Raw genomic sequence first — 14,041 nt, forward strand, 5'->3', positions numbered from 1 at the left:
CAGGAAACGAATCCTTGATAAGAGGCGAAGGATCGGGGTACAGTCCTGGCTTTAATTTAGGTTGCGTTTGGTGATATTTTTGATTATTTTTTATCTTTTCCTGTGAGATTGCTCTGATTTTCCCATGTGAACAGAGGGAAGGCGGCGATCAGAGATCCAAGTCCACCTTGAGCAAACAGGGATCTGAAGGGGGGATGCACCAGGTAGAGCAAAGCACGTCTCTGTCGAGGAAAACCGAGCGAGGCATAGCCCAGAGCAAAGAGCAGCTTTTAGGGCGACCGGGAGTTGATTGAGATTTTGCGAATTATCCCTTCCAGCTTTTTAACTTTGCAAAACAGAAAAGGCTGCTTTTTGCGATGGGAATGAGCTCAAAGGGGGGCTGCAAACCCGCGGAGTCCGTGCGCACCTCCGAGGCAGCAGCCCCACCGCACCGCCAGCTTTGCTCTCCTTAAAATCCCCATCTCGATCGGGAACGATCAATAAAGTCAGCTTTGGATCGTAACCCAGGACTGCCTCTTAGCCATAAAAGGTCGGGCATAGATTTGGTATTAACAAAAAAACGCAAGAGGGCACAATGCGGTGCCGGACTCCGAAGGGGATAGGGATTTAACGAGGGATAAAGGAAATACTTTGATTTTCCATTTATCTCCTGAATACGGAGCTTTTGCAAAAAAGGAAAGGTAAAAAACGCAATATATGAAAAAGCGAAGATCTGCTTCAAGCGAGAGCGGATTTCCTTGGACGGGGAGTGCTAATCTCTGATAATTAGACATACAGGAACCGAAATAAGTTGTCAAACGCGATTTCTTCTCCTATAGCAAATCTAAGTTAATCAGCCCGGTGGGATCTCCTCGCAAAGTTCACACACACGCACAAAAAAACTTTTTTTCTTTCCCTTTTTTTCCTTCTTCCTTCTTTTCTGTAACTGTAGAGAAGTACGGAGCCATGTCAGGACGCTTTGCAAACACTTAGGGGTTAAAGTGTTCCGAATGCGAATAACTGACTTTTTTCCCCCCACTTGCGGCGAGTATTTGTGTACGTTCTATGTGTGTAAATACATGTAGGCGCACAGACCGCCATCCGTGCGACGGGCTCTCGCACACCCCCGCGCAGAGCTCCGAGGGAGCGGGGGGAGATGTGGGGGGGGACGGACACGTTTATTTATTTATGAAGCTCGGAGCGCGCCGGGAATGTTTCTTTCGGCAGATATTATATATTTGGTTAAGGGGGTGCATTTCTGTTGTTTAAAAGGGAGGGAAAAAGGGGTGGATGGTTTGTTCTTGGGGTCCCTGGTGCAATCTCAGCTCCTCATGGGTGCTATTTTGCAACCTCAGGCGCCTGCTATTGGTCAGCCCCTGATCAGATGGTTGTATTTCCTTGTGTCCCTCGCTGGCACCACGCCATCTCCCTTCAGCTAAAACCCAATCTCCGATATACTACTAATAGCTAAACCACTTGGACTATAAAACACAACAAATCATAAAGCCGGGAAAGGACGGCAGGCTTCTTCCAATGAGTTCTTATTTTGTCAACTCGACCTTCCCGGTGAGTCTGGCGGCGGGGCAGGAGCCCTTCCTGGGACAGATCCCGCTGTATCCCTCGGGCTACGCGGACCCTCTGAGGCACTACCCCACCACCTATGGAGCAGCGGGCGTCCAGGAGAAGGGCTACACCTCCTCCCCTTACTACCAGCAGAGCAACGGAGCCTACAGCCGCGGCTCCGCCTGTGATTACGGGGCTGGAGGGTTCTTCAGGGAGAAGGACCCCGCCTGTGCCCCCCCGGCGCTGGACGAGGCGCCCCTCGGCCCCGAGCCGCGCACGGCGGACTGCGCGCACGGCAAAGCCGCCTTCGGAGAGAGCGAGGAGCCAAAATGTTCCGCCCCGGTTTACCCTTGGATGCAGCGGATGAACTCTTGCAATAGTGAGTTTACTCTTTTACAGAAATAAATACATCAATCTCCTCCCCCCCTTTCTTATTTGTTACCGCCAGGGAGAGAGAGAGAGCGCGAGGGAAGCAGGAATAAGCTTCACTTTGGAGCCCAAACTTCCAGCGGGGAAGTTAGGCGGCATGAGACGCTCCAACTTGCTCCTGACACGCACCAAAACTTCCCACCGCTCAAGTATTTCCCCCTCAGAACTTCCCCACACACACACTTAAAAAGTTTGCCCCCCCCCATTTAAACCCCAATACAGTATTTCTCCAACACCGCCCCCCTTTCTGATTTCCCCCCACATTCCACTTTGCGTGTCACTCAGCTACAGCGATTTGTCTCTGTCTTTCCTCCACACGCACAGGGAGATATCTTTTCTAAATCAGATCTGGATGACTTTACACACACACACACAAGGACCCACACCCCCACGCAGCTCCTTTCTCGGTGGCTGCCCGATCTGGACTGAAATCATATAAAAGTGTTTAAATATTTGAAAGGAGAGAGCTACATTTTTAATGAAACTCACACATAATGAAAAGTCTGCCTGGGGAGAATTTTTTTTCCACCCCCTGGTGATATATGACTTCTTTAAGTGCTGTTTCCTTAATCAGGAAAAAAAAAAAAAAGGGGGGGGGGGAAATAATAGAGGCTCACCACCCTCCTTCCCATGTTTAGATGCATTTGTTGCCTTTTAAGTTCCAAATTGACGTCCATTAGCGCAGGGACATAAAGTGTTGTGTCCTCTTTAATGCAGAGTTTGGGCAGATCGATTCACTTCATTATTGCTTAAATGCTCCGATCTATTACAGTTGCCGGTAGGGTGGAAAACAGCGCGGGCGGGCGGGGGGGGAGAACACCTTGCGATTTTTCATCCCGGAATCAGATAGATCTTGCCCTGTCTCCCCAGCCCTGCCTGCAGCCGGGCCAGTTCAGCATGAACCCTGCCTACAGCGCGGCTGCGGATCCTCCGCGGGTGCGGCCCGGCCAGGGGAGCTCCCTTGCGCGCACGGAGGGGGTCACAGGCCGATGGGTTGGCCAAAGCCTTTGGAGGGCAGGGGAGCGGGCACACACCGTGGTGCGGGGTTTAGAATCACGCGGATTATGCGGTATCTCCGCGGCTCCACTAAACCGCGGGGCTTTCCCCCACCCCCTTTTTTTTTTCCTTTAATTTCTTTTATTTTCCCCTTCCCCTTCCCTTCCCTCCTCTTCCCCTCCCCTTATTTTTTCCCTATTTGTTTCCTATTTGTTTCCTTTTTATTTTTGCGGGTGTCACAGGTTCTTCCTTTGGGCCCAGCGGCCGCCGAGGCCGCCAGACCTACACCCGCTACCAAACACTGGAGCTGGAGAAGGAATTTCATTTCAACCGCTACCTGACCCGGCGCCGGCGGATCGAGATCGCCCATTCCCTCTGCCTGACGGAGCGGCAGATCAAAATCTGGTTCCAGAACCGCAGGATGAAGTGGAAAAAAGAGAATAAATTACTCAACTCCTCGCAACTGAGCGCGGAGGAGGAGGAGGAGAAAACGGCGGAGTGAAAGTATTATTTAAAACCCCCCCCACAACAAGAACACGTTAAAGAAGTAGAGAGGGAGGGAGTGAGTGTGTGAGAGCCGAGAGGATGAGGGGGGTGTGGGCTGGCTGCGAGCACAGGGAGAACCTGCACATTGGTGGGACAAGCCCTCTGAGCAGCGGCCACAGCTAGAAAGTTTGGGCCACCAATGCCATGGATTCTTGTTCCCAGTGTTCTGGCGTGTCCAAGAAAAAACAGGGGGAAAAAGAAAAGGGGGAAAAAAATCAGGCTTCTAGATGCGTTTTTAATGATTTTTCTTCCTTCCCAAGCCTCCCTCTTACCCCCCCCCCCCCAAATAATAATAATAATAATACAAAAGTGAAGAGAGCGAGAGGAGGAGGGAAATAAAAGGAAAGAGAAAAGACAAAAAAAATAAGGACTCCTACCTGTGTTTCTACCCTTGGTGTCACTGTTAGTAACCTGCTAACTCTTGTATTTAATGGAAGTGCTGCAATATATGTCATTTGGGGTGTTTATTGTCTTAATTTTGTAAAAATGTTTCCTGCACGGTTGACATAGTTGAGTTTTTATCTCATTTTTTGCTCCTTTGGTAAATTAATCAAGCCCTGGGGTCTTCGGAATTTGTTTTATTTTTGGGATTTTGTTTGGGGTTTTTTGTTTCTTTTATATATATATTATTTTTTTTTAAGGAAAATCTACTGAATGAACGAGTACTACCTAAAAGGATGCAAAAGCAACAACAGCAACGGCAAAAAGTTCTATTTTATTAATTTTTGTACGTGTTGTGTTTGAAGTTTGTCTTAGGTATGACCATGGAATTCTCTAATAAAAACAAAGTCTTCGAGCTCACGCACACCACCCTGTCATTATTACTATTATTATTATTGCTCTTCTTCTTATCTTTCCCTTTTCCATAGGGAACTTGCCATTCTTAAGGAGCAGAGAGCTGTAACGAAAGCCTTGCTGCTCTCTGCCTGACAATGTCTTCTAATCTGCAAGGACAAGCAACTCCAAGCACACGGAAGTTACAGTGGAGAGATAAATCTGATTTTCCCTCTTTTTGTCTAATCGTAAATGGAAGCCCTTTCACCAATAGTATTTCCTCGCTGACATTCTGCTTTAGTATCGCTCTTTTTTATTGTTACAGTACAAAGAGTTATGACGAAATGCTCTCCATATACATAATAAATCAAGGAAACAGGCAAAAATATGCTCTCATTTATCTACCAAAGATACCTAACATTTGCCTAGCATCTTTCAAACATCTGGTCCCTTACTTCATATCCCCAAATCAAAGTGAGGTGCATTGCAAAAAAGTCCAGATTTCAAGGGAATTTGCCCTGCGAAACGAGTAGCTTCCCAGCTTCGGGAATACAGCCTGCATTTAGAGGGGAAAAAAAAGGTGGAAAAAAATCTAAACTAAGTCTGAAGAGCTTTTTTAGAAGAGCAGATTTTTATTTGATCTGGAAAGCGTTTCCAGTGACTTCTCCCGTGCTGGGGGTGGGCTGGGGATCGCTCCTGCTCTGGCCAAGGAGGAACCTCCTGCTGCAAACAGCAAACTTTTCCTGGGTTTGGGGGATTAAACGAAAGGAAGTGCTTGTTCTGCTGAGGGTTAGGAGTGGAAACAAGCGACCAGCCCAGGCTGTTTCGGATACAGTTTTCTGCAGCTCCATGAGGGGAAAACGCGAGGAACGAGGATACCTCCTGGCTCCCATTCCCTTTCCCACTCCCCACACGGAATACCTATGTATGAATGCATTCCCCCGTGCCACAAGCTGGTTTAATGTCACTCACTTTTAAAATCAATTCATGCAGAAGCTTCACAGCTGTAGGACATTTACTATTATTGCCACGCTTTTCATTGCCCGTAATTATTATAATTATATGTCACTTTCAATATGGCGCATAATTTCCAATGAGTTGCAGACAAGCATATGAAATTCCTAAACTGCCTTGGGAAGAAAAAAAGGAAAGAAAGAAAGAAAGAAAGAAAGAAAGAAAGAAAGAAAGAAAGAAAGAAAGAAAGAAAGAAAGAAAGAAAGAAAGAAAGAAAGAAAGAAAGAAAGAAAGAAAGAAAGAAAGAAAGAAAGAAAGAAAGAAAGAAAGAAAGAAAGAAAGAAAGAAAGAAAAAGAAAGAAAGAGGAGAGAGAGAAAAGAGAAGAAGGGGAAAATAAAAAGGAAGTAATGCCTAACAAAGCACCGTTTTTTCACAACGTTTTTCCCAATTTTACCAGTTTCAGAGTGCTTTTGCTCCCCAATATTCCTTGCAGGTTAACAAATGGAAAGGAAAAAGCACGTAGCACAATGCTGTGTTCAAAGAGGAAGCGAAACGCTCAGGAACGAGAATATCCCAAAAGCGACGTTGTCAATACTTCCATCGGCTGGACGTTCCCTTCTTCTCCTTTCTCCCCATTTATTTCTCCCCCTTTCCTCTTTTTTTTTTTTTTTTTTTTTTCCTTCCAGAATTAAGGTGCGATCGCATCCCTGGTCCACGCTCAGGGTGCAGCAACGCTCGACTTTTCTGACCGTAACCACGCGAAATAACCCCACGCAGCCGCGCACCCCCGGCACAGCTTCACCGTACCCCCTTTCCCCGTGCAGAGAAGACCCCCCCCCGTGCTCAAGGCACCTCGCTCCCTGCCTCCGAACTTCCCAACGGTGTCACAAAGGAAGAAATTAAGAGTTTAATAAAGAAAAGGAGCTGGGCGAGAAGACCCACGGGGGGGGAGCGCGGACACGCCAGCCGAGGCGAGACACCACCACCACCACCGCCCCCGCTTTCATCTCAGCGTTGATTTTTAGGAAGGAAAAGGAATATAGAAGAACGGGAATGTGTAGCGGAGGGTGGATTTGGGGGTACGGGGGTGTTCCCCTCCTCCAGCCCCCCTGGGCGCGGCGCCCCGCTCGGCCGGCAGGTGGCGCGCTCCGCCAAGGTGGGGGGCGAGCGCGGCGGCGGCGCGCACGGGGATTCGGGGCGCCGCGCACCGACTCGGGCCTAAACGACTCCGCGATCGTCATTATTTGTAACCATAGAGCATGAATTACCTCTTGAGGTCATCAGTGAGAATTTACGACTGGTCAACAAAAGCACGTGATTCCCAAACGCACCCCCCACCCTCCCCCCCCCCCCCCATATTTGGCCGCATACATAGCAAAAACGAAGTACAGTGCATCGCTATAATTCATTAATACATCATAAATCGTCAAGCACAGGGTTATAACGACCACGAGCCACAAATCAAGCCCTCCAAAATAACCCAAATGAGCTCTTACTTTGTAAACTCGTTCTCAGGGCGCTACCCAAATGGCCCCGACTATCAGTTACTAAATTATGGGACCAGCAGTTCCATGAACGGTTCTTACAGAGATTCAAGCACCATGCATTCCAGCTCTTATGGCTACAACTACAATGGGATGGACCTTAGCATCAACCGCTCAGCCTCCTCCAGCCACTTTGGGGCTGTGGGGGAGAGCTCCCGCGGTTTCCCTTCTCCAGCTCAGGAGAGCAGGTTTAGACAGGCGTCTAGCTGCTCCTTATCTTCTCCCGACTCCCTTCCCTGCTCCAACAGCGAAAGCCATGGAGGCAAACCCGCCCCGTCCCCCTCCGACCAAGCTCCTTCTGCCAGCACCACCAACACAAATTTCACAGAACTAGACGAGACCAGCGCGTCCTCGGGAGCCGACGAGGGCACTCCAATAAGCAGCAGCATCCCCCGAGCACAGGCAGAGCCCATCGCGACCTCCACCGCAGCAACAGAAGGGCAGGCACCTCAGATATTCCCTTGGATGAGGAAACTTCACATTAGCCATGGTACAGCTACTTCTTTTTCCGTCGTTGTCGTTGTTGTTGTTTATTTTCTCACACCCCTCTCCTTTTCTCTCGTGTTTTAGTGTGTTTTTTAATTTCCTTTCCCCTTTTCCTCCTCCCCCCACCCCCCCACTCCCTTTTTTCTCTCCTTCCTTTTATTCCGTGGAGGCGCTTTGATCAGAAACGCAGCTATTTATTGCTTTTGTATTTCTTGCTCTGATCGCTGCTTTAAAGCTGCCTCTGGCGCCTCGAAGGGGTGGGGTGGGGGGGCGATTTTATTTTACTTTCGCTATTCTCTTCGCGAAATGGGCGCTTATTTTCAGCTCGTAGCTCTATGTGGATGGTGGGAGAAGTCAATTTAAAAATTGAGGGAAGGGGGTGTTCCTTGCGGGGGGGGGGGGGGGTAGAGGAAAAGAAAGAATTGACCATTAAAATGGCATTATATGCACAGATGGGTCTCTCAGTCCTTTCCTGCTCTTATTTTGCTGGGTGTATTCTTGACAATCTGCTCTTGACAAAACCAAAATTGCGAGGAGATACAGAGGAACAGCGAGACACCATCACTCCCCACCCACCCCCAACTACACACACACACTCGGCCCGGTTTTCTCCTGGAGAAAAGAGCCTTAAACCTGAATCCCCTGCAAACAGACCCAGAAACACCCGGGCAGAGGGGGGGGGGAAAGGGGAGATGCAAAATCTCGCTTCTCCAGATAAATTATGAACACTGAGTTGGGAATGTCGGTTCTAGAGGGGCCGAGGGTGGGGGGGTTTGCACGTGTCTGGGGGTGTGCGAGAAAGGGGGGGGTGTTATTTGGGCAATAAGCAACATTCCAAGCTGCCCTAAGAAGGCGAGTATTTTACCTCGGTTTTACAATATATATATCTATCTATATAGCCTTAAGGATAACAAAAATCTTAGCAGAAAGCAAAACCCCAACCCCGCTGTTGTCCGTGTTATTCAGACATGACTGGACCAGACGGGAAGAGGGCGAGGACAGCGTACACTCGCTACCAGACCCTGGAGTTGGAAAAGGAATTCCACTTCAATAGATATCTCACCCGCAGGAGGAGAATAGAGATCGCTCACGCGCTCTGCCTCTCCGAGCGCCAGATCAAAATCTGGTTCCAGAACAGGAGGATGAAATGGAAGAAGGATAATAAACTGAAAAGCATGAGCTTAGCCTCGGCGGGCAGCGCCTTTCAGCCATAAAGTCTAGAGGAGGAATATCAAGGGAAGAAGAGGAGGCGAGAAAGAAATCCGTAAATAAATAAATAAAGCGCAGATCTTAGTTTCCGAGTACTGTACAGTGAGGCACCTTCTTTTCGGCATGTTGTTGATATTCTAAACCAACGCGTATGGTACCGTTATCCCAGGACTGAGTCCATGTCGTGTTCTGTTTGTTATTAAATTTGGGGGTTTAAATCTTTTCCTTTTTTTTATATAATTAAATTTTATTTCCAGATGCTCCTCATGCTCTTGTTCTTCTAAATGTCTGTGTCCGTGCTCTCTTGATGCTTTCTGGAAAGCTAGCATGTTTTATGTGAGCCCTTTAAATGTTATAACTTATTTATAAATCGAGAACAGATACGGTTGTTTATTTGTTCGGTTTCTTTTCTTTATGCCCCCCCCCCCCCTTTCCTGAGTTTACTGCTTTTGGGTGAGTTGTTCTCTGCCTAAGCTAAAAAAGGGGGTTCCTGCACTATAGTGGCAGAAAAAAAAAAAAAAAAAAAGCTAAAAAAACCCAAACAAAAATGTAAAAAAAAAAAAAAAAAGGCAAAAAGAGAGGGGAAAAAAAAAAAAAAAAGGCAAAAGCTCTTGTATCTGTCTTAAAATTGTCCAGTCTGTGTTTTAGTTCAAACTTCAGGCCAGGATTTCGAGTCCCAGCCTAATTCCAAGACGTACTCTTAGACGTGGGTAAACTTCACTATTATAAAAGAAAAAAATATGTATAAAATCGGACCAACAATAGAGTGCTCTAATGTCTGTAAATACTAGAAATATTTCTGATGTGACTAATAGACGGTTTGTAGTGGGCAGAGTGAATGCAATGTTATGTGTAAAAATGGCATCTGTCATGTCTAGCTGCCTGTTAGTACTTCGCCAATAAGCTTTTTGTATTTGTTTGTAGCTTTACTTGAAGTCAAATAAACGTTTCTCCTACTCACAAAGGCTCCCAGTTGCACTTTATCCACAAGCTCTGAGATTCGCAGCCTATGCTGGAGCCGCGGAGATGCCTGGCGTGGGGCTGAGCCGCTGCGAGGAACGCTCAGCAGAGCCCTAGCCTCTCCTGGGCAGCTCTGGGGAGCTCAAAACCACCAAATATTCACACCAAACGCCCTCCAGGCACCGGCCGGACACAAACCGCAGCCCTTCACACCTCCCCGAACACCGTCTCCCCAAAACACCGCCGATCCCCCCAACCCACGGTAGCAGACAAACTGGTTTCCAGTACTTCAAGTTGCAACCCCGCGTTATAAACGCAGATTTACGTGCATTTCAGGAATTAGATCTACATACACTCACGCACATTTGAAAAGCCAGAGGTATTTATGCCCACACACACGTACACATAAACCTGCGCTCTATAGAATCACAGATCGGTGTGTTTTGGGTAGATATATTTGAAATATATATAAATAAACATGGATATATACAGCATACATTTCTGTGCTCAGCTACACCCCAACTCTGCTGTCTCTCGTCCTCGGTTTGTTGTGCTTAACTGCTTTTAACTCCTAGTCTCCTGCTTAACACGTAAATAACATCTCTGTAACTACTGACATTCACTACAAGTCATTTTGGCTGCAGATTATTTAACATCATCAAAGATGGCAAATGTTGCCATTTTGCTACCTAGGGAATCTCACAAGGCACGAGATACTCCGGTTTAAAGTCGCTCGATTTGGCAAAACGCCACTGACATCTCTACAATACAGCTTAGGCTTTTTGTTCGTAGCAAGTAAAGTTGGAGCTTAAAACTTACCAAACTTAATCTCCCACTGTTTAGGTACTTCTTAAGTGATTTTGAGAGGGATGTGAAGTGGACTGTCAGGTCCCAAACCATTTGCTCGCCTTCCCTTGATTTTTTTTCTTTCTTTTTTTTTTTTTTCACTAATAGCAAACTATACCAAAAGTGGGTATGACATTTAGATGTCAAATGGATAGGGTTTTATCTAGAAGTTAGATCGTAAAAATCGCCCAGACCTCAGACAGATACCCCTCACTGGCTCTCAAAAGTCACGTGAGGTCCATAAAGTTAGTTTTATGGTTTTGGGGAGTTGACAATGTACAATATATTTCACATTCTCTAGAATGTTAAGTGACACTTTAACTGCTTGGTTTGGCTTGTAAGGGGCAGCAATGGGTGAGCACTTTTCCAGATGAGATAAACGTTGCAATTGCAGGGAACATGTTTTGCGGGTCCAGTTTTCAGTCCAGGAAGCCAATAGACTGGAGTCCTGAAAGTAAGTTCTGAAATATTATCTGCTTAAACTATTTTAAAGGGTTGATATGGCTAAAGGCTGAGCGGGGAGGAAAGAGGGTCTGTCTCTCTTTCAGAGCTTTATTTCTCACTTTTAAGAAGGTCTTAATTCTTATCCTCCCGAGAGCTGGAATTGCATTACATTTCCATCACAGCTTCGAGGCCCGCAAGTAAACTTTGTGGCAGCGGGAGAAATAGAGAAGCTGTAGAGATTCATTATCATTGCACGGCAACTCCATCCTGTCTTTGCTGGGGGACATGTGTACTTCAGCCAAAGTTTGGGTTTATCTTTCGCCATTCTTGCGCGTTTATTGGAGGCGATTTCGGTGCGTTTCGAACTGCTCGCAAATAGCCACAAACCTGAACCATGACTTTGCATTTCAATCAGCGATATTCTGCCTGTGCTTTTCAGGGTGTTAACACCTTTTGATCTTCATTATTTTCACCTTCTTGCCATAGAAATGCACTTTTTTGTTTCTTTTCGGCCTGTGTAGAGACCGGTATTTTTTGCCCCAGGGCTTCCCCCCCCTTTCTCCTCCCCTTTTTTTCCCCCTTTTTTCCCCCTTTTTTTCCTTCCCCCCTCCCCCCTCTTGGGTTTCCTCGGGGTTTTTTCACCCCTAATAATACAAATGAGTGTCCTCATATTCCCGTAGTTCGTTTCTCTCATATGGAGCCACTGACTGACCGCTGTTATGTCTCCAGCCTGTCCTGAAGTGCTACAGAAAAATAATCAGAGAGGCTGCAGTTTGCAGGCAGAGCTTCCAAACCTTACTGAGCTCACCGATACATTCCAGATTTCCTTTTCTCCCTCTCAGGGCTGACATCGTTCTGGAAAAGGCAGACAGCAGCCTTTGGCTTTGGGAAAATAAACAAGTTGGATGGAAGGGCAGGAGCGCGGAGCCTGCGCGGGTGAGGGGCAAAGGGCTGTGCTGGGGCTGGCCGGGCAGGTGGCCCCGGCCGTGGGCTCCGGCAAAAGCGAGCAAAATAGGGCTGATAAAGCCAAATAGAGAGGGGGGAGAACCCCATAAGCCAACTCTGGAGAGGTTGCTTATTTTGCAAGCCTAGTCGCCACATTTGCAGGAGAGGTGGGGGACACTTTGTCCACACCTGAACCAACTCACATCAATTCCCCCCCCATCTCTGTTTCAAAAGTAAAATCAATTTTTAAACAAGAAAGTTCAAAGCGGAGGTGCTGGGGAAGGGAAGGGCGGGGGGGGGCGGTAGAATTTGGAGCACTCACAAGCTTTTCTTTCCCCCTCCTTTTTACGGTAAGACAACATTTGGTGGACACATGTCCGTCTCTTTTACACAAAGCAGAATGTCCCCCTTTAGCACACTTCGGAGATTGCTTTTCCTTCCTTGGGCTGTTTTTCCTGTCCTACTCCATGTGTCTCCTTATATCTTTGCTATCATCATTTGAACTTCTGGCTTCTCCCTGAGCAGTCAGAGGGTGGCCAGTGCAATCCTGGAACCCTCTGCTCTGAAAACCTGTAAACACAGATTCTAAAAGCTGGAAATTCAAGGAAGGAAAGTGTGGTGCAGGGAGCTTTTCCTATTCAGCAGTCTGGTTTTATGCTGAGCAGCCTCTCCCTAATCTCTGTGCGAGCTGGACGCCTGCTTTTTGAATTAATAAAAAAGATATTTCATGAGATCCTAAAGGGCTTCGATGACATGACCTTGAAAGGTGAATTTAGCCCCTCAAGCTGCAGATGGTTTGTCTACACAGGGTTAGAAGTGCTGGAAGGAGAAGGGATGTGGGGAGAGGCATGTGATCCTGCTGGGGTTAGACCAAGCGATGGCCTTCTAATTCCTTACCCTCTTGGTCTCTACTGGTGACTAGAAATAATTTCTCCTGATTCAAATGAGAAGTAGTGGTTTAAGCAAGAAAAGTGTTACCTCTTCACCTCAATGTATGTTTGAAATGTAACTGTATGTTCAATGCAAGCATGTACCCATAAACACCCTGATTCCAAAATATATTCATCCATCCATGTAGCCATAGATCCATCCGTTCATCCACCTCTTCCCCGTCTATCATCTGCACCACTGATCCCCACATCCCATTCCAAGGGTTTTATACAGTCCCAGGCAAAGTTTCCTCCCAAAACCACTCTGATCACAGGCAGCACAAGTGGTTTTCTTCTTACATACCACAGTTCCTAACCCTTTGGTGTACACAGCATGCTATTCCAAGGGGAAAATATAAGCATATCAGGACAGCCAGCCCAAGGGGAACTTGCAATGCAGTTTAGCCCTAGGACTTTGCGGTGAAGAAGAGGTGCCTGTAGGGGTGACAACAGGGATCAACCCTGTACCACCCCTTTGATTTGAGCATCCCTGGTGCAGGGATGGCAGTGGCCTGTGTCACCACAAAGGAAGAGGGACTGGATTTTGTTGCTGTCATGATAATATCACCCTTCCTATTACTTTCAATAAACCTTGTCCTCTCTGTCTGAGATCTGCTTTCTACCTGCAGCATGTAGCATATTTTTAAGATAGGATTTGTTTGGGGTTTTTTACAAGCTGGATTTTGCATGGTTTATTTAGGGATTTTGTTTCTCTTACATGGCATTAACCTCCAGCTTCCTGTGAGGCATAAGCAGGGATCATTGTCTACCATTTTACAGTCTGGAAGGGGTCACAAGCTTAGCACAGGCTTCCCCCCTCCCTCCCTCCCTCCCCATTCTTTAAAGAAAGGGGAAAAAAAAGATCTCCCTGTTGCTGGTGAAAAGGAAGTATAAGGAGAGTAAACAGGAAAACGGAGCTCTGACCGTGCAGGTAGGCGGGGATTTTCCTTTGCATTTTTCATCGTTTCTCTCACTTTAATGGCATACATCAGACATGGGACAATTAGTTCTTCTGTAGCTGTAGAAGACAGAATAAATACAAAGTGCTTTAATAACGGCTCTAAGAATATGGAGAATCTCTAGCACATGATTGCTGCTTACAAGGAAAATCTCCTTTTATAAACCCTTGGTTTTGCAGATCTTTCTGTCAGGACTGCGGGTACACATGGGGGAAGCCTCTGTGTGACTCCTCAAAACCGGGTCTGGTGAGGTAGATGGGGGCTGCTTGCCCCTAGTGAATGAAGGCTCCTAGAGATCGGAGAAGCCTCCTCAGGAGCTTACCTGTTCCACAGCACCTCTCACATCTAAAAATAAATGCATCCATATGACCTTACACCTATTTTTGCTCCCTGTCCTCTCTCTTCAGCTTTCCCCGTTCTCTGAAGGTTTCCTATTTCGTTTAGTAAACGTTATAGAAACCTCACTGCTGCTTTGAA

At 46.9% G+C, this 14,041-nt stretch overlaps 2 protein-coding genes across 2 annotated transcripts; both read left to right on the top strand.

Moving 5' to 3' along the window:
- Positions 1-1,512: 1,512 nt before the first annotated feature.
- On the top strand, positions 1,513-3,469 carry HOXB6 (homeobox B6; the record flags this gene model as incomplete). Its single annotated transcript, XM_080633704.1, has 2 exons — positions 1,513-1,921; positions 3,210-3,469. The coding sequence occupies 2 exons, from the start codon at positions 1,513-1,515 to the stop codon at positions 3,467-3,469; spliced, it is 669 nt and encodes a 222-aa protein (XP_080489830.1).
- Positions 3,470-6,726: 3,257 nt separating this feature from the next.
- On the top strand, positions 6,727-8,486 carry HOXB5 (homeobox B5; the record flags this gene model as incomplete). Its single annotated transcript, XM_080633383.1, has 2 exons — positions 6,727-7,276; positions 8,239-8,486. 2 exons carry the CDS (start codon positions 6,727-6,729, stop codon positions 8,484-8,486), a joined length of 798 nt encoding a protein of 265 aa, XP_080489509.1.
- Positions 8,487-14,041: the final 5,555 nt, after the last annotated feature.

Source organism: Psittacula echo, assembly GCF_963264785.1.
Source record: "Psittacula echo genome assembly, chromosome: 23".
Lineage (NCBI taxonomy): Eukaryota > Metazoa > Chordata > Aves > Psittaciformes > Psittacidae > Psittacula > Psittacula echo.